Raw genomic sequence first — 20,295 nt, 5'->3', positions numbered from 1 at the left:
ACATAACTGAAGCTTAATTTTGACTGTTCTGTGCTTCGTATTCAGGGTTTGTACAAATGTTATCTGGCTCTGAAATCAGAGAAGACCAGCGAAAAAATAGAGACTTCTAGCCACAGATTCCATAGCTTAGAATGTACCCCAGACATCAAACTGGATTCGGCAGTGTTTTATAAGCAGTCTCCTTGTGCGCCTCTGGTGGTGGTGTTCGGCTCCATGTGGCATAATCCGCATCGGGAGTGACAAGTATGGGGCCTATATAGGCCTGCTTGGAGTGTAAGACTATGCACCTGCAGGCCATTCATGAGAAAGCCATCAAGCTCCTGGCCACTCATCACACAGCTCCACACTGCTCCAGGTCATGCTCACGAGGTAAGTCCCAGGACCCCTTTGGAGTTGCTTGCACTGGTCATTGTCGCATTCAAGGACCTTATCAGGTAAGTCACACACGAAGTCCAAGAAGCTGAATCACTTTTTGACTTCTCTACATCAGTCCAAATCATTAGTTGAGGCAGGAGAATGTTGGCATAAATATAAGTCCCGCTCCTTTGTTGTTCCCTTGGAGCTTGAGCCTGGGTCCCCTCCGCACTTCCCTGAGTTTCCCGGGGACGGAATGATCCACTAAACTAAATGGATTCCGTAGGGTCCTGCACCTCATTTTCGGGAGGCCGGACCCCTCTGGAGCTCCTTTGGGCCCCATGGGTTCAGGAGGGACGCTACTGGAGTTCCACATATGAGTTAGCACTCGTCGTCAGTTGGGCCCTCAGGATTCGTTAGTGGATCCGGATTGGCCCCAGTCCTGACTTTGCAACCTCCTCAGGAGTCTGTTCCAGGGGCACAGTTCCCAGAGCCAACACCACCGTGATTGGACACGTCTTGTGTTTTTTTTTTTTTGTCTGTGATGTTTTTAGTCAGGCAAGGCCTTGCTTTTTTTAGCACAATTAAAGGGTACCTTTTAGCCATCTTGGCTTTTTTGAAGTTGCCGAGTCAACCCCTCCTGTTCAAGTCAACTGTTGGGACACACTTCCTCAAAGGTTTACAACACGTTTCCACCCACACCTTTCTTTATGCCCCAATGGGTCCTTTATTGATGTGCTCACCTTTTAGGACCATGCACAGCTGCCTTCTTCAACTGCTCACCATCAAACCGGTCTTTCTTGTGTCTGTTGCGTCTACCAGGAGAGTTATTTGTTATCCGGTGCTCTCAGTCAACCTTCCCTATACTACTACCTTCAAACTAGTCCTTAGAACCCATATCTCCTTTCTACCCAAGGTTGTAACACCTTTTCAAGTTAAAAAGAACATTGTGCTGCTTTCTTTGTCTCACCTCACCTATTTAGAGAGGAGTATAGACTCCACTGCCTGGATCCAAAAAGAGAGTTATCATTCTTCATTGATGGTACTAAAGACTTCTGAGTGGACAGTCAACTCTTTGTGGGTTTTGTTTGAGCGAAGAAAGGATAAACCGGGCACAAGGGAACCATCACCAGCCTGAAGGTATGCAGGCTCACTCTACCAGAGCAAAGTCCGCGACCACTGCGTTAGCTCGCGAATGTGAGCATCGCTGAACAAGTTTGCCAAACACTACTGCATAGACTGTTGGGTCCTGTGTGATGGGCAATTTGTGTGTAAACAATACGCAGACTCTCTTCCGGGGAGAGTTTGCTTATTTTATCTATTCCAGAATAAGGACTCTGTGGCTAGACATCTCTTTCAGGTGAACAGATTACTTACTCTTGACAACACCTCATTTGGTAGAGACTCCAGCCACAGATTCTTTAGCAACCGGTGGTCGGCAGATGGGAAGGATTGTAGGGGCATATGCAGACACATCACCTTTGACAATGTTTGACTACAGAGGAGTTCCTACCTGTCTGGCCAAAGTAATAATAAGAACCCTCAGTGTAGGATTCCTCCCCTAGAGGATAGTTTTAGAAAGGTGGGAGCATTAGGCCTCATTATATAAGAATGGCTGGAATGGGAAGCTAGGCAGGGATCAGACTAGCCCTGATGGCGGCCAGTGCACTTATTGGCTTTCTGAACAGCCAAAACATGGCATAATGAATTTGGTGTTTGAAGCTTTAAATTTCATCCTACAGCCACATTTTCTCAGATTTTAAGCACACCCTGGGATACCAACTAATAACCTAAAAACCCAGGGTGTATCTCAAGATATTTTTTTAATAATTGGATCCCTGTAAATATCCAATAATCATCTATGTAAGAACTCCCATTAATAATAGTCTGCCAGGGTGGCATTCATGCCCAGAAATATTGTGGATGAGACACATTTTTCAAAAGTTTTAAGATTCCTGTTGGGTAATCATAACTAACAAAGGCATTTTTCTAGCACTGACCTGGCACCTTTTGTTAGTAAATAGTTACGTGGAGGACATGTCCAGGTTGTTCTCCTCTTTATCTCCAATTGTGTGTTTATATTCCTTAACGACCCTCCTAACCTCCTCTGCGAACTCTGGCTTCTTCAAGAGGTACTTGAGGACCTCACTCTGGCACACTGGTTTTATACCTCAGCATGGCTCCTGGCTCCATGCTTCTGGTGTTGAAAAATAGTCATGAACCGGAGGTCAGCTCCCTGGGGTAGTGCCTATATATGCACCACGCATGTCACGTCTGTCGTGGCCCGCGACAGCCGGTGTAGCTGAACAATGCTACATACCAGCGCTTAAGCGGAATGCTCAGAAAAAAAATCAAGATCCAGGCTGACTCCTGGAGAATATTCTAAGGTAAGGAATTGGCGGCTATGTAGGTGCTACGATAAGGTGTTACCGAAGGTAAATAACTTGTTCTTGTCCAGTAAGTAATGAATTTGTTATAGAGAACCTGGTTGATAATGTTAGACTTGATTTGCCTCATACAAGTATTTTGTTGGATAATAGTCAGCTATTTGATTTATTTTTTTCTGCTGCTTCTTCAGGCAAAGAATATAAGTTAACTTTATACAGTTTGCAAAGTTTGGCATAGAGGTCAAACTATTAGCATAAATTGACAAGAAAATTCCTTTTTTTTAAACTTTTTTTTTTTATTGTTTCTAATCAGTATCATTGAAACCTTTCCTGATATTCAGTAGTTTCAGCATGGTGGTGAATGGAAAGGTAATATATATGGAGTAGAAGGAAACCAGACAATGCTGAGACCAGCAGAAGTTGACAAAAATCATGGACGAAGTATCCACATTCTGTAATTTATTTGGTTACTGCATTGCTATACTTTCTGTGGCCATGAAGAGCTGGATAGTTCTTGTTTGGTTACTAGCTGGAGCTACTGTGCATTATTGATAGTGTGTGTGGTTGCTTTTTTGGGTGTAAATAAACTTTTTTTTAATGTGGCATTTTCCTGTCTGGTTCTCTGACTCATTAAACCAACTTGCATTATTGCAACTACCCAGTCCACGAAGGTGCATTGCATGGTTTGCAATCACAGACCCACACAATTTGTACAAGGCTCCCTTGGCCCTTTTCTGGAAAGGACTCTTGTGGCATGGTGGAATGTACCATGCAACAGTTGGCCAGTGCTTAGGAATGTTTTTATATTTTCCCCCTTGTATTGGTGCAGGAGAAGACAATCACAAAGTCTTTCAAAGTTTTTCTGGAATCTGCAATGTAAAGACCAACCATGGATTTTTAACTAGGTGGCCATAATTTAAAAACCTTGGAGAAGCAGTTATTTCAATGAAACTGCCTCTGATGGCGAGAATAGCTAGTGCTCGGAGTTGTTACTGCTTTCCTTTTCCTACTTTTATCTAAATGATGGGTTAGGTTTCCGTCATAATCAGAAGATAATTTTCTTTCTGCTACCACCCAAGCTTGTTTTTTTATTTTTTTAAATAATGTCGAGTTTGCTTAATCTGGTTGTGTGCAGGCCCCACGTTTTATTTTGAAAACTCAAAACCTTTCATAGGATCTTTCTAGCATCTGTAGTTGACTTTCATCAGGTAAAGGTTCATTGCCAAGATAGCTCTTACATAGATTTGGCCAGGAAGTCCTTTGTGGTATTTTTACGTAATGCCTTATGGTCTTGCAGTATCGTTGGCTGCGACTTTTAACATATTAACTACAGTTGTGAAGGTGAGCAAGTAGGGTACTATGCTAGGGACAATGAATCTGTGTGATTTTGAAATTACATGTGTTAGATTCCCCACCTTCTTAAAACCCACCCTACTATTCCCACAGGTGTGTGTAGTATTTTTATTGTAAGCTGAAAGAATGGTGTGAGAGTTGGCAATACAAGGCTTGGGAAGGGCAGGGTTAGTGCCATGGTAAAGAGTTCAGTGCCCATGAGTTGGGGGGGTGGGGGTTCCTGTGTTTTGGTTTAAAGCAACATATTTAAAAACTGTTATTTGCCACTTGTGGAGGAATGAAAACTTGAACAGAGTTCCATTGGAGTCCAATGGTGGTGTAACATATCATCCTCTATTCATCTTTTGGGTTTAGATTTCCTCAGCCTACAGCTTGGACACCTGCTTTTTTCCCTCAATCTATTGCTCCCTTTTGATGGCTCAAAACAGATGCCATATGAGAGACTATAATACAGTTGGTGAAGTCGATCAGTAGGTGTGTAGGGCCACCAGGAAAGCTGATCATAAACAATCATGCCTCTCCTCCACTGTCCACAACATGTTTACGTCCAAGACGTTGGCAGGTACCTAGTTTCAAAGCGCAGTCTTTCTATAAGCCTGCAATAATTTACCCTGTTCTACATCTACCACTATAGGGCAGGGATTAGCACTAGGCCTTGCTTAGAAATGCCTTTCTATAGACCTTCACAATTGTGTATTGTAACCAACATTCCAGAATGTCCAGTTTGTGAAATATTAAACAGTTAGGCCCTTACTTTTGCAGGTGTCTAACTGGTTTGGCAACAAGAGAATCCGGTATAAGAAAAATATGGGCAAATTCCAAGAAGAAGCTAACATCTATGCAGCCAAAACTGCAGTAGACGCCACAAATGCAGTGTCGCAGGGAAAGCTAGGAAGCTCCCCATCTACACCAAATTCCAGTAAGCAGGGTTTAAGATTGTATAGTCTCTTCTGTTAAGGCAGTAGAATTAAATGCTACTCCTGGGCACTAACTGTGGCTGCTGTGAATGTTTATCATGTTTTATCTTGTACTTTTGGTGATGAGGGATCATCGTCCGAATTGCTTTGATGTTTAACCTTAGGTGGAGTTACTGTAGATTTTGTCATCTCTGTCCATGATGTTTTTTAATAAACATTCTGCTATACTCTGCCAAACATAAATAAAGCATGTCTTCTCTGATTGTGTTTTCTATCGCACCCAAAAAATTGTTAGGTACCCCATATTTTGTGCAGTACATTGTTTTCCTTCTAGTTGAAGCTTGAATTGGTAGCTCCTGCGAACCAGTGCCTGGTGTTCTAACCACTGTAACAGGGTGAACCACGTGCATTTTTCCTCTAAACAAAGCCTCATGATTTGATATTGTGAAGGTATAAGATTTGACGCTTGTAGTTATGGTCTGTTAAAGCTCAAGAAACATGTTGGAAAGAGTATGTTTCTGGATCACAATTACTGCAGCAGAGGCCTTCAGCATTGTTCGGGCAGGTCTGGATCCTTAATATATTTTTCAGATAATGACATTCTGCGGTCTTGGAATTAAGTTGGGCTTTACACGACCTACCTCATTAAAGCATTGTAAAAACAAAAAAGCAATATATTTTCATAAATGTCACAATATTTTTTTAAACTAGAAAACAGAACATTTTCTGTTTCTGACCTGCAGCTAAAGTTCTTCATGGCATAAGTTAGAATTGTATTATTTTGAATAAGCTAGAACTATCCTCCAGTCCATATCTTTTGTAACATGTTAACCACTATCGTCCTTTCACCCCTTCAACTTGTTTCATAACTTGGTCATCAGTCCCACCCCTCAGAGAATAGTAATTATTTTATACTACATCTGCATCTATAGACCGTCTGTATCTGTAGAGCCTATTGTCATCATTTCCATCCACAGAACCACTCTCCACTGTCTCCTTTCATAGAACTTGACTACCATGTACATCCAGAGAACCCATTTACTTATATTTCTTGACCTCCAAAGGTGCTTCATATCCTGAATTCCAACCTTATTGTAACAGAGCTTCTAGTTCTTAGTACTTCTGCTTGGCTGTTTCCACCCACTGGACTACCCAATTTCCTGCTGTTTAGGAAACGGTTATATACAAAACCGGTACAATGCCCATGATGTGCATCGTACTTGCCCTTTACCTTCTCATTGTTAAATGCATCGGCCCCTTCACACCAATACTTTCTGCAGTTGGCAACCTGAAGTTTCATGTTTTGGAGTGAGAAGTAGTGTTTTCTGGAAATAACCTTTGAATGAGGAAAATAAAAATGCATGATTTCAGAACTGCTGGGTGAACTGAGTTGTCTAGGAATATTGCAAGACATTTGTGATGTTTATCTCGTGCTGAAAGGAAACATTTATCCCAGGAAAATTAATTTGTAACATAAGTGACACAGGCCCACTGTTATGGTATAGTTAAGTCCTTCAGAGCTTCATTGAGGTAATTGTTGTTGCCTTAAGTCTCTTATGACTCACACCAGTTTAACACCAGCAATGAGTGAATATGACATTTTTCTCTTCAATAATTTATGATTGAAGACCATGCACAGCTGTTTTTGGATTCATGCCTCTCCACAATGCCCACTCAGAAACAAATGTGAGAGCTAAACATCTATCTCTATCTCCTAATTGGGTTTACTGGATCCTGCTCTATTCTCCTAATCAGCATTTTTTCGGTTGGTTTTCATTCAGTTAACATCCCTGACGGCTAGAGACAGTGTTGTTTTGCCTTTTCTTTCTTTCTCCAAATATCTTCCACTTTCTTAGACCATAAGTTATCTCTACCGCCATAATCTAGCCCAAAGCTATGCTTGCTTTAACTCAGATGCTGTTTTCTTCAGCCGGTGAAAACAAATGAAGTCCTGCTTGATTAAGAAACTGTTTCATCAGCTGATGCTTATTTTGTGCTGCAGTTGCACTCTAATTTCTATGCACATGCTTCCAAAAGATACATGAAATGAAAGATTTATTACCACAAAAGATGATTGAGTTCAGCAGATGCTACAGAGCACAGTGTATTGCTGCATTGGCAAATTACATTTTCCTATGTTTCTGTTGTTGGTGGTTCTGGAGTCACTTACACACTTCAAACATTATTTGTAGTGTTCCAGAAAAGGTTGAATGGGTGAATTGGCCTCCAGTTCACCCGGCTGTTGGTCAGGCATCACCTGTAGAGGCGTGTGGGTATCTTCCAAAACATGTAGGCCAGCTGCTCCAGAGCTAATTTGCCATGGTGCATAGTCAAAAGAAATCTTACATAATCATGATATTCTGCCTGCGCTGCGCCAATTTGGGAGTGAACAAAACATATCAGTTCCTGCAAACTAAGGTATTGATAATCTAAAATTGGAGAAAACCTTAAACCTATGCATATCTAAACTCTCTGAAAGCCTATAAGTAGTAGACAGCTGAATGTTACAAAATCACTTCTGAAACTTAACCTATCAAAACTGAGATCTTCACTTGTGGAATATGAGACAAAATCCCACCACAAGGCCAGGCCCAAGGAGATGGAGTTTACCCTTCTCTTCCAGGGGTCACCATTAAAAAAAATAGCCTCTAAATAATTCTTCCCCTCCTTGGAATCCGGGAGCACATGAAAAAATATAAATGTTCTAAAAAAAAAAAAAAAAAAAAGTTTTTTTTTTTAAATAAGAATCCCCCCCCCCCTTTTTTTTTTAAACAGAAAATAGCCTTTTGAGAGACTTCCCTTAAGCTTAAATGGCTTACATTCACTTTTTTGCATGAAAAAAAAATTCTATTTTACTTTCAAAATGTAAGAGTGACATTATTTTACAAATCTGTTTTAATTTAACAAAAGGAGGACCTATGAAGGGGACAGAGATTAAACTAACAATATACCGAACAACCTACTACTGCGGTGGCCAATGGTAAGGTATCAAAACCATCTCAGACACAAATGCTGAGAACTGTGCAAGATGCTCACCTGGTGTTCTGAACCCTAACTAAAAGGGGAGGTTGTCAAATTTATCCTGTGCGATCAGATGTTTGCACAGTGTCGGACTTTGACATCAGCATCGAGGCGACAATGAATGGCTTAACCACTTCGCTGCCAGGCCTTTTCCCCCTCCTGTGCCAGGCCTTTTTTTGCCTATTTGGGGCAGTTCGCGCTTAGGCCCGCATAACTTTTTGTCCACATAAGCTAACCAAGCCAAATTTGCGTCCTTTTTTTCCAACATCCTAGGGATTCTGGAGGTACCCAGACTTTGTGGGTTCCCCTGAAAGAGGCCAAGAAATTGGCCAAAATACAGGGAAAATTTTGTTTTTTTCAAAAAAATTGGAAAAAGTGGCTGCAGAAGAAGGCTTGTGGTTTTTCCCCTAAAAATGGCATCAACAAAGGGTTTGCGGTGCTAAACTCAGCAGCTTCCCAGCTTTCAGGAACAGGCAGACTTGAATCCGAAAACCCAATTTTTCAACACAATTTTGGCATTTTACTGGGGCATACCCCATTTGTGCAATTTTTTGTGCTTTCAGCCTCCTTCCAGTCAGTGACAGGAATGGTCATGAAACCAATGCTGGATCCCAGAAACCTAAACATTTCTGAAAAGTAGACAAAATTCTGAATTCAGCAAGGGGTCATTTGTGTAGATCCTACAAGGGTTTCCTACAGAAAATAACAGCTGAAAAAGAAAAATATTGAAATTGAGGTGAAAAAAACATCAATTTTTCTCTACTTTTTACTCTGTAACTTTTCCCTGCAATGTCAGATTATCGAAAGCAATATACCGTTACGTCTGCTGGACTCCTCTGGTTGCGGGGATATATAGGGTTTGTAGGTTCATCAAGAACCCGAGGAACCCAGAGCCAATAAATGAGCTGCACCCTGCAGTGCGTTTTCATTCTATACCGGGTATACAGTAATTCATTTGCTGAAATATAAGGAGTAAAAAATAGCTATCAAGAAAACCTTTGCATTTCCAAAAAGGGCACAAGATAAGGTGTTGAGGAGCAGTGGTTATTTGCACATCTCTGAATTCCGGGGTGACCATAGTAGCACGTGAATTACATGGAATTTCTCAAATAGATGTTTTTTTTACACACACCCCTATATTTGGAAGGAATAAATGTAGAGAAAGACAAGGGGCAATAACACTTGTTTTGCCATTCTATGTTCCCCCAAGTCTCCCGATAAAAATGATACCTCACTTGTTTGGGTAGGCCTAGCGCCCGCGACAGGATATGCCCCAAAACACAACGTGGACACATCACAGAAAACAGAGCTGTTTTTAGCAAAGTGACTACCTGTAGATTTTGGCCTCTAGCTCAGCCGCCACCTAGGGAAACCTACCAAACCTGTGCATTTCTGAAAACTAGAGACCTAGGGGAATCCAAGGAGGGGTGACTTGTGTGGCTCGGACCAGGTTCTGTTACCCAGAATCCTTTGCAAACCTCAAAATTTGGCTAAAAAAACACATGTTCCTCACATTTCTGTGGCAGAAAGTTCTGGAATCTGAGAGGAGCGACAAATTTCCTTCCACCCAGCATTCCCCCATGTCTCCCGATAAAAATGATACCTCACTTGTGTGGGTAGGCCTAGCGCCCGCGACAGGATATGCCCCAAAACACAACCTGGACACATCACAGAAAACAGAGCTGTTTTTAGCAAAGTGACTACCTGTAGATTTTGGCCTCTAGCTCAGCCGCCACCTAGGGAAACCTACCAAACCTGTGCATTTCTGAAAACTAGAGACCTAGGGGAATCCAAGGAGGGGTGTCTTGTGTGGCTCGGACCAGGTTCGGTTACCCAGAATCCTTTGCAAACCTCAAAATTTGGCTAAAAAAACACATGTTCCTCACATTTCTGTGGCAGAAAGTTCTGGAATCTGAGAGGAGCCACAAATTTCCTTCCACCTAGCGTTCCCCCACGTCTCCCGATAAAAATGATACCTCACTTGTGTGGGTAGGCCTAGCGCCCGCGACAGGATATGCCCCAAAACACAACGTGGACATATCACAGAAAACAGAGCTGTTTTTAGCAAAGTGACTACCTGTAGATTTTGGCCTCTAGCTCAGCCGCCACCTAGGGAAACCTACCAAACCTGTGCATTTCTGAAAACTAGAGACCTAGGGGGATCCAAGGAGGGGTGACTTGCGGGGCTCGGACCAGGTTCTGTTACCCAGAATCCTTTGCAAACCTCAAAATTTGGCTAAAAAAACACATGTTCCTCAAATTTCTCTGGCAGAAAGTTCTGGAATCTGAGAGGAGCCACAAATTTCCTTCCACCCAGCGTTCCCCCACGTCTCCCGATAAAAATGATACCTCACTTGTGTGGGTAGGCCTAGCGCCCGCGACAGGATATGCCCCAAAACACAACGTGGACATATCACAGAAAACAGAGCTGTTTTTAGCAAAGTGACTACCTGTAGATTTTGGCCTCTAGCTCAGCCGCCACCTAGGGAAACCTACCAAACCTATGCATTTCTGAAAACTAGAGACCTAGGGGAATCCAAGGAGGGGTGACTTGTGTGGCTCGGACCAGGTTCTGTTACCCAGAATCCTTTGCAAACCTCAAAATTTGGCTAAAAAAACACATGTTCCTCACATTTCTGTGGCAGAAAGTTCTGGAATCTGAGAGGAGCCACAAATTTCCTTCCACCCAGCGTTCCCCCACGTCTCCCGATAAAAATGATACCTCACTTGTGTGGGTAGGCCTAGCGCCCGCGACAGGATATGCCCCAAAACACAACGTGGACATATCACAGAAAACAGAGCTGTTTTTAGCAAAGTGACTACCTGTAGATTTTGGCCTCTAGCTCAGCCACCACCTAGGGAAACCTACCAAACCTGTGCATTTCTGAAAACTAGAGACCTAGGGGAATCCAAGGAGGGGTGACTTGCGGGGCTCGGACCAGGTTCTGTTACCCAGAATCCTTTGCAAACCTCAAAATGTGGCTAAAAAAACACATGTCCCTCACATTTCTGTGGCAGAAAGTTCTGGAATCTGAGAGAAGCTACAAATTTCCTTCCACCCAGCGTTCCCCCAAGTCTCCCGATAAAAATGATACCTCACTTGCGTGGGTAGGCCTAGCGCCGGCGACAGGAAACACCCCAAAGCGCAACGTGGACACATCCTAAATTTTGGAAAAAAACAGAGGTGTTTTTTGCGAAGTGCCTACCTGTAGATTTTGGCCTCTAGCTCAGCCGGCACCTAGGGAAACCTACCAAACCTGTGCATTTCTGAAAACTAGAGACCTAGGGGAATCCAAGGAGGGGTGACTTGCGGGGCTCGGACCAGGTTCTGTTACCCAGAATCCTTTGCAAACCTCAAAATTTGGCTAAAAATACACATGTTACTCACATTTCTGTGGCTGAAAGTTCTGGAATCTGAGAGGAGCCACAAATTTCCTTCTACCCAGCGTTCCCCCAAGTCTCCCGATAAAAATGATACATCACTTGTGTGGGTAGGACTAGCGCCCACGAAAGGAAAGGGCCCAAAACACAACGTGGACACATCACATTTTTTTATAAAAAGCAGTGCCTACCTGTGGATTTTGGCCTGTAGCTCAGCCGACACCTGAGGAAACCTAGCAAACCAGTGCATTTTTGAAAACTAGAAACCCAGGGGAATCCAAGATGGGGTGACTTGCGGGGCTCAGACCAGGTTATGTTACCCAGAATCCTTTGCAAACATCAAAATTTGGCCCAAAAAACACTTTTTCCTCTCATTTCGGTGACAGAAAGTTCTGGAATCTGAGAGGAGCCACAAATTTCCTTCCACCCAGCGTTCCCCTAAGTCTCTCGATAAAAATGGTACATCACTTCTGTGGGTAGGCCTAGCGCCCACAAAAGGAAATGGCCTAAAACACAACGTGGACACAACATATTTTTTCACAGAAAACAGAGGTGTTTTTTGCAAGGTGCCTACCTGTGGTGTTTGGCCTGTAGCTCAGCCGGCCCCAGGGGGGGGGGCAGAAATGGCCTAAAATAAATTTGCCCCCCAACCCCCACCCTCCCCCGCCGGGAGCGACCCTTGCCTACGGGGTCGCTCCCCCTGCGTGACATTGGCACCAAAAAACAAATCCCCGGTGCCTAGTGGTTTCTGCCCCCTTGGGGGCAGGTTGACCTAAACTCAGCCAATCTGCCCCCAAGGGGGGCAGAAATGGCCTAAATACAATTTGTCCCCCAGGGGAGCGACTTTTGCCTGATGGGTCGCTCCCCATCTCTAAAAAAAAAAAAACAAAGAAAAAAAAGAAAAATTCCCCTGGCGCCTAGAGGTTTCTGCCCCCCCCCCCCCCCCCCGGGGGCAGATCGGCCTAATAATAGGCCGATCTGCCCCACGGGGGGGCAGAAATGGCCTAAAATAAATTTGCCCCCCCAACACCCACCCCCCCCCCCCCGGGAGCGACCCTTGCCTACGGGGTCGCTCCCCCTGCGTCACATTGGCGCCAAAAAACAAATCCCCGGTGCCTAGTGGTTTCTGCCCCCTTGGGGGCAGATTGACCTAAAATTGGCCAATCTGCCCCCAGGGGGGCAGAAATGGTCTAAATACAATTTGCCCCCCCAGGGGAGCGACCCTTGCCTGATGGGTCACTCCCCATCTCTAAAAAAAGAAACAACAAAAAAAAAAACACACAAAAAAAAAATTGCCCTGGCGCCTAGAGTGTTCTGCCCCCCCCCCCCCCCCCCCCCCCGGGGGCAGTTCAGCCTAATAATAGGCCGATCTGTCCCCCGGGGGGGGCAGAAATGGCCTAAAATAAATTTGCCCCCCCAACCCCCCCCCCCCCCCCCGGGAGCGACCCTTGCCTACGGGGTCGCTCCCCCTGCGTGACATTGGCGCCAAAAAACAAATCCCCGGTGCCTAGTGGTTTCTGCCCCCTTGGGGGCAGATTGACCTAAAATTGGCCAATCTGCCCCCAGGGGGGCAGAAATGGTCTAAATACAATTTGCCCCCCCAGGGGAGCGACCCTTGCCTGATGGGTCACTCCCCATCTCTAAAAAAAGAAACAACAAAAAAAAAACACACAAAAAAAAAATTGCCCTGGCGCCTAGAGTGTTCTGCCCCCCCCCCGGGGGCAGTTCGGCCTAATAATAGGCCGATCTGTCCCCCGGGGGGGGCAGAAATGGCCTAAAATAAATTTGCCCCCCCAACCCCAACCCCCCACCCCCCGGGAGCGACCCTTGCCTACGGGGTCGCTCCCCCTGCGTGACATTGGTGCCAAAAAACAAATCCCCGGTGCCTAGTGGTTTCTGCCCCCTTGGGGGCAGATTGACCTAAAATTGGCCAATCTGCCCCCAGGGGGGCAGAAATGGTCTAAATACAATTTGCCCCCCCAGGGGAGCGACCCTTGCCTGATGGGTCGCTCCCCATCTCTAAAAAAAAGAAACAACAAAAAAAAAAACACACAAAAAAAAAATTGCCCTGGCGCCTAGAGTGTTCTTCCCCCCCCCCCCGGGGGCAGTTCGGCCTAATAATAGGCCGATCTGTCCCCCGGGGGGGGCAGAAATGGCCTAAAATAAATTTGCCCCCCCAACCCCCACCCCCCGCCCCCCGGGAGCGACCCTTGCCTACGGGGTCGCTCCCCCTGCGTGACATTGGCGCCAAAAAACAAATCCCCGGTGCCTAGTGGTTTCTGCCCCCTTGGGGGCAGATTGACCTAAAATCGGCCAATCTGCCCCCAGGGGGGCAGAAATGGTCTAAATACAATTTGCCCCCCAGGGGAGCGACCCTTGCCTGATGGGTCGCTCCCCATCTCTAAAAAAAAAGAAAGAACAAAAAATAAAAACACAAAAAAACAAATTGCCCTGGCGCCTAGAGGTTTCTTCCCCCCCATGGCCTAAAATAAATTGCCCTCCCCCCCAGGGAGCGACCCTTGCCTAAGGGGTCGCTCCCTTTGCGTGAAATTCACGCAAAGAAAAAACTCCCTGGTGTCTAGTGGTTTCTACCCCCCTTGGGGGCAGATTGGCCTCATCAAAATATGCCAATCTGCCCCCAAGGGAGGCAGAAATGGCCAAAATATAATTTTCCCCCAAGGGGAGCGACCCTTGCCTAAGGGGTCGCTCCCCACAAAAAAAAAAAAAATGAAACAAAAAAAAAAAAAAAAAAAAAAAAATGGTCCCTGGTGCCTAGAGGTTTCTGCCCCCAGGGGGGGCAGAAAAGGCCTTTTCAAAAAAATCCCCCCCCTGGGAGCGACCCTTGCCCAAGGGGTCGCTCCCTTTGGTCAATTTCAATGAAAAAAAAAAAAATCCCTGGTGTCTAGTGGGGTTTCAAAAGCCGGATTGCAAGCAATCCGGCTTTTGAAACCCTCGGAGGGACTTCAAAGGGAAGGAAATACTTTTCCTTCCCTTTGAAGCCCCTCCGGGCCTCCCAAGTGATTGAAAAAGAAATGCTTTTGCATTTCTTTTTCAATCGCGCTGGAAGCAGAGCTTCCAGCGCGACTAGGGAGGCCCCTGTGACAAATCAGCGCGCGCTCGCGCGCTGACGTCACAGGGGGGGGTGGGGGGGGTCGGGGGTGGAAGGGGAAGGGATTCCCCGGTCAGCCCTGACCTGGGGGGGTGGGGGGGGCGTCCCTCGGGAGGAGCGCTAGCGCTTCTCCCGAGGGAAGCATTCAGGACGTAATGGTTACGTCCATGGCGCCACACGGGCGCTGCCATGGACGTAACCATTACGTCCGTGGCGGGGAAGGGGTTAAACATGGAGTTGGGCCTACTTAATGAGGCCCATCCATACTGGATCCAAGTTGCGTAGGTACTATACGAGCACAACATATGCATTGTCGTCCTTACCATACAGATGGTTTGATGCAATGTACAACTTTTGCGAGGGCTATTTGCAAGGAAATGGAGACTAATAATGCCATGCCTTGAATTAAATCCACAGGGAGGAATTTGGATGACATTAAACGGGAAAGGTTCAGCCACTAGCTGAAACTGATACACGTCATGAAATGTAAAGTAGCAAAAACATGAGTGTCTTAAAGCATTTAATTTCATATTCTGAAGATTTCTGTTTGATGCATAGTTTTAATATCTGATTAGCTTTCATAAGGCATGAATAAAGGTGTTTCTGAATCTGGTTGAAGACACTTCACACTGACTGAAAGGTTTTGGATTATGATTGTAGTACGGACAAGAAATTGATTTGGCCATAGCTGCGGATTCGATGAGAATGAAGGAGCTTTTCTTCTTGAAAGTAAAACTGACTTTATGTACATCTGCTTATACATATACTGCTAAATGTTAATCACCAGCCAGACTTGCGAAAGAAAGAGGAGCTATTATTTAAAAACAAATATTCCTCCAAATTTAGACAGAGGCAAAACATTATTCCTAGCAATGCTCAACTTTCCACAGGGGGCTTGCTACACTGTGGTGAAAGGCAGTAGTTTCTGGGTATTTTCTTGACAAAAAACTTGAAAAATAAAGAAGCTGCTATTCAAAAGAAAAGATGAAAAATTGCCTGAAGGCATATCTAGCTGTTACTATAATCTTAGGTCAAATGGGACATATCAGTGAGGGTTTCCTCACATTTTGGCCATGAGTAAGAGCTTTAGTATTGGAAGGTTTAGTCCTACAATGAATAGGAAACCAGGAGTGTATCAGAGCACATGTACTCTGTATTATGAATTAAGGGGATGACGGAAGCCCACACTATAAGTGGGATTGAAAATGTAGAGTCCAATGTGTTTGCAATTTTCACCCTTATCTACTACGTCTTCACAGTCACTGTTGACATTGAGGCATTTTCAGCTGGCATTTTCAGCTGACATTATCGCTCCATACCAATCCAGGGAGCCCTTGAGGTAACCATGTAGCATGTTATGGACGTTTATAACCTGCTTAAGCAACAGTGGCAGGCAGTGTTATTTACTGAACGGATGCAGCGTTGGCTAGGAAGAAAGAGGTTTTAATTAAAGGTTGACTATCAAGGAATTTACTTATTATGGCCTGTATATGCACTCTGAAGTTACCCTGGTAGTTTTACTCATATATCAGAAAGGTGTTACTCATTGGTTTGACTGATTGCTGTTTTGCTGTGGACTCTCTGTGTTTCAGACAGCTTGGGCTTTAAAGTGGTGTTTTTCTAAATTAGTTTTTGCCATGACTGTGTGAATTACCTTGCTAGTTTGTGGCACATGACTTCCTAACCCCCCACCCACCCTCTCTTTTCTAAGTAAAAAGGCTACATACATCTTTCAGAGTGTGTTTTTAGAAGACTGTTAAATCTGTTTCTGTGATTTAAATTGTGTTTAGAAACTGTCTGCTCTCCCTGTTTTTTTTGCCTTAAAAAAAGCCACTTTTCTGAGCGCGCGACCAGCAGTTATTCCAGTGTTTGTTTTTGAAACCAAGCTCTCCCTTACCTGGAAAGTAGACTCTGCTAGCTTGGAAGTGTGGATTCAGCCTGTCTGTATCCGAGGAGATTCTGAATAGAGCAGCAGCTGCCTCCTCCCTGGCCACAGGGACTGGACTTCAGTTAACTTGCTCCTTATATAAGTTCCTATTGGTTGTTGCAAATGTTGTTGTGATAGGTTGTTGGGAGCTGGTCTTTCCATTGGTTGCTGGTTCCAGGGCTGGGGCTGTGATTGATTGGTGGATAGGGCTGAGAATCTGATTGGCTGTTGGTTCTAGGGCAGTGATTGGTGGATAGGGCTGAGAATCTGATTGGCTGTTGGTTCTAGGGCAGTGATTGGTGGATAGGGCTGAGATTCTGATTGGCTGTTGGTTCTAGGGCAGTGATTGGTGGATAGGGCTGAGATTCTGATTGGCTGTTGGTTCTAGGGCAGTGATTGGTGGATAGGGCTGAGATTCTGATTGGCTGTTGGTTCTAGGGCTGTGATTTGTGGTCAGAATTAGGGGTATGAATGTGATTAGGGCTGGGTCTCCCATTAGTTGTTTGAATCAGGGCTACAAATTAGATTGGTTAGGGTTAGGACCAGGTTCCTATTGGCCAGTAGGGCTATTTAAGCCTAGGACTCAGGGCGTCTCAGCCCGGGCGTCTCAACTAAGGGCGGAGAGGACAAGGGCAGTTGCCTGTTTGGACCTGGTAGGGACTAGGGACTAGGGACTAGGGACAGAAATGCTGCCCAATTCTCAATGGAGTAGGAATGAATACAGTCCCTACACATCTATCAGCATGTAAACACATTATCTGAAAAGGCATCCAACTCATGCATCACAAACTGACCGCAGACAGATTGCAGTGACCCATCACCGAACACAATACCCCTTATACAACACATATACACATATCCTCCACAATCACAACTGTCAAACACCTTCAGTCTCACAACAAACACTACTCTGTCCACTCCCACTAACACAACCTGCCATCACCCACACAACACAAAACCACACTATACAGTTCCCTCAGCCTTCCAGATACACACTCCCTGTTCATACTAACCAACAACACTATCCTCTATTTGCTCCACACAGACCACCTTTCATCATAACAATGCCCAAACCCAGCATTCCAACACACCATCTACAAACACCCTTCCCCTCTCTTCCCCAATTACACACAACCATACAATTCCTACACTTCACTCCACCACACATATTACCTTTTCCAGTCATCACAACTAACACTAACTCCCCTGACACACATCCATCGCCTCTTACACACCTTGTACATTTATCTCCAAAACACATCAACACCCCACCTAACACTCTAATTCCACTCACCAGCACTAAATCACATACAAATCCCTCACCAAAAACAACTGCATCAATATCCCCTCTCACTATTCCACAAAAACAATACAGACCACATACATCAGCACATCAAATCAACACAAACTCTCAATATCCTTATCGTCACACCCACTCCCACCCTCAGGACTACACAAAGAATACAAGTCCTTTCCTATCTTTACCCCTACTTTCTCAATCTTCACAAACACCTACCACAAGCACCCCAACCGAGCAACTTTCATTCACTCGCCTCTCCTCCATTGCACAATTTAGAGCCTTACATCATGATCCACATGCTCATCCACACTAAACAGAAGCAAACAAAATAAACAACATGCCACTCTGAACAATCTCACATCCCCTTGTCTATTACATAAGTCTACCCTACAAAATACAGTACACTCTTCATGTCTCTCTCAGCCACCAAGTCCACCACCCACACATACAGACCCAACAAAATTCCTCCTTAACCTGCTGGAAGAGGAACACTATATTGAAAAGCAAGACTATGGTGAGCCTCACACAGTTATCACAACTAACAACACTCCTGCTTCAAGCTCATATCGTATTAGTAACCCTTCTCCTAAACAAAACAACACTACCATTAACACACCTTTTCTAAACTGCCAGCTCATAAATGCTCGATAACTCTCAAAAAACAAGCACCACATCTACGACCTGCTCACAGACACACAACCTGACTTACTATTCATAACTGAATCCTGGTTGGGAGATGACATGGCCCCAGTGTTGCACGAAGCTTATTTTCAAACAGGCAATAAACCTCTGAAAAGCAGACATTTCCATACAAGTTTGTGAAGCCCTCCTCACCAGATGCCACGATACTCCAACTTCCTCCTGTAACTTTCTCCTCCTTTACAGACCTCCACCTAACAACTCCACATTCCCAGATGCTTTTCTAGATACATGCTCAAACCTTATAACACTATACTCCAACCTATGTATTCTTAGAGATCTAAACATTTGGTTTGACAAACCCAATATGCCCCATCCAAAAGCTATCACCACTGGCCTAGTCGCATTGAACCTACATCAGATTGTACACAATCCCACACACATCGCAGGACACATCCTAGATGTCATTTTTGCTAAGCCTGAACTAGTTACTGTTCATCAAGCCAATCACTTGGTCAGACCACCATTTGATAACTTTCTGACATAAAACTCCACAAATCAACACACCCCACAACTACTTACATACATGCACCTATCGGCGATGGAGCAAACTCAATTTTGATGACTTAGAAACACAACTAACAGCCATCACAAATCTAGACACAATTAATTCTGTGCCGAAACTTTGAGTGGCTACAGGAAGCTTTTGATACCCTAATACCACTCAGAAAAACTAAACACGACAAAAGAAAACCAACACCTTGGAGAAACACAGAACTTAAAAAGATAAAGCAACAAATCAGAAAGTTGCAGCGGACCTGGCTCAAAACAAACAGTCAAGACAAACTGCAGCTACACAAACTTAACATAATCATACAAATCATCAATCAAACAAGCTAAAAAAAGGTACTACTCTGACAGAATTCAAAATGCTAAATCTACAACCAAGGAATTTTATAAAATTCTCAATGAATTTCGAAAACCTACATGCATGGAAGGAAGTCATCCCACTACTCAACATTTCACAAACAAATTTGCAACTCACTACACAACCAAGGCAGACACATTGGACTCCTATTTAAAACAGAAGAAAAACATCAGCACCAACCCCTTTCCTAAAATATCCTCTAAGAATAAACCAACCCAGCCCCTGCAGTCCTTCCAACAAATATCCCAAGGTGAATTGATCGATTTGGTCAAAGCAAGCAGGCCTTCTGGTTGCCCTTCGGACCCTTGTCCACCACAAATCTTCAAGAACATTCTTCTAGCTACTTCTGCTGCCACACCTGTAAGAAGAATCATCATCATCAACAACTCTTTAACTACAGGAACTTTTCCTGTAGACCTGAAAAAGGCATATATACGACCGTTATTAAAGAAAACAAGCCTAGACCTGCAGGACCCCAACAACTACAGTCCAATCACAAATGGACCTTTCCTGGGCAAATTGATAGAAAGAGCAGCATTCGCCCAGATGTCACAATTCATTGAAGACAATTCTATACTTTCAGACTTCCAAACTGGATTCCGCCCAGGAAGAGGCACTGAAGCGGCACTCGTAGCAATCTGGGATGATCTTAAAAATACAGTTGACCGCAATGGAGTTGCTGCACTACTTCTCTTGGACCTCTCGGCTGCCTTTGATATGGTTGACCATGACACCCTAATTCAAAGACTCCACGAAGCCGGCATACAAGGGACTGCTCTCGACTGGATTACTTCTTATCTTCAAAAAAGATCTAATATCATCTACTCACCCCCCTTCTCATCCAAACCCTACCTCACAAAAGCAGGGGCCCCCCAAGGATCAATCATCTCACCTTTGCTTTTCAACATCTACATGATATCATTACCAGAACTGATCAACGATTTTCACCTCACATGCTACAACTATGCAGATGACACAC

The 20,295-nt window shown here is 44.4% G+C and overlaps 1 protein-coding gene across 1 annotated transcript in view; it reads left to right on the top strand.

The window, feature by feature from the left end:
• Positions 1-20,295, top strand: part of LOC138292016 (pre-B-cell leukemia transcription factor 1-like) — a 226,727-nt gene that overhangs the window by 141,748 nt on the left and 64,684 nt on the right. Inside the window, exon 6 of the mRNA XM_069230330.1 lies at positions 4,857-5,013. Within this exon, the coding sequence (XP_069086431.1) occupies positions 4,857-5,013 (157 nt within the window). The remainder of the gene's footprint in view (positions 1-4,856; positions 5,014-20,295) is intronic.

This window comes from Pleurodeles waltl, chromosome 4_2 (genome assembly GCF_031143425.1).
Source record: "Pleurodeles waltl isolate 20211129_DDA chromosome 4_2, aPleWal1.hap1.20221129, whole genome shotgun sequence".
Taxonomy (NCBI): Eukaryota; Metazoa; Chordata; class Amphibia; order Caudata; family Salamandridae; genus Pleurodeles; species Pleurodeles waltl.
Note: the sequence above shows the minus strand (reverse complement) of the source record. Positions and strands in the feature narration are given on the sequence as shown.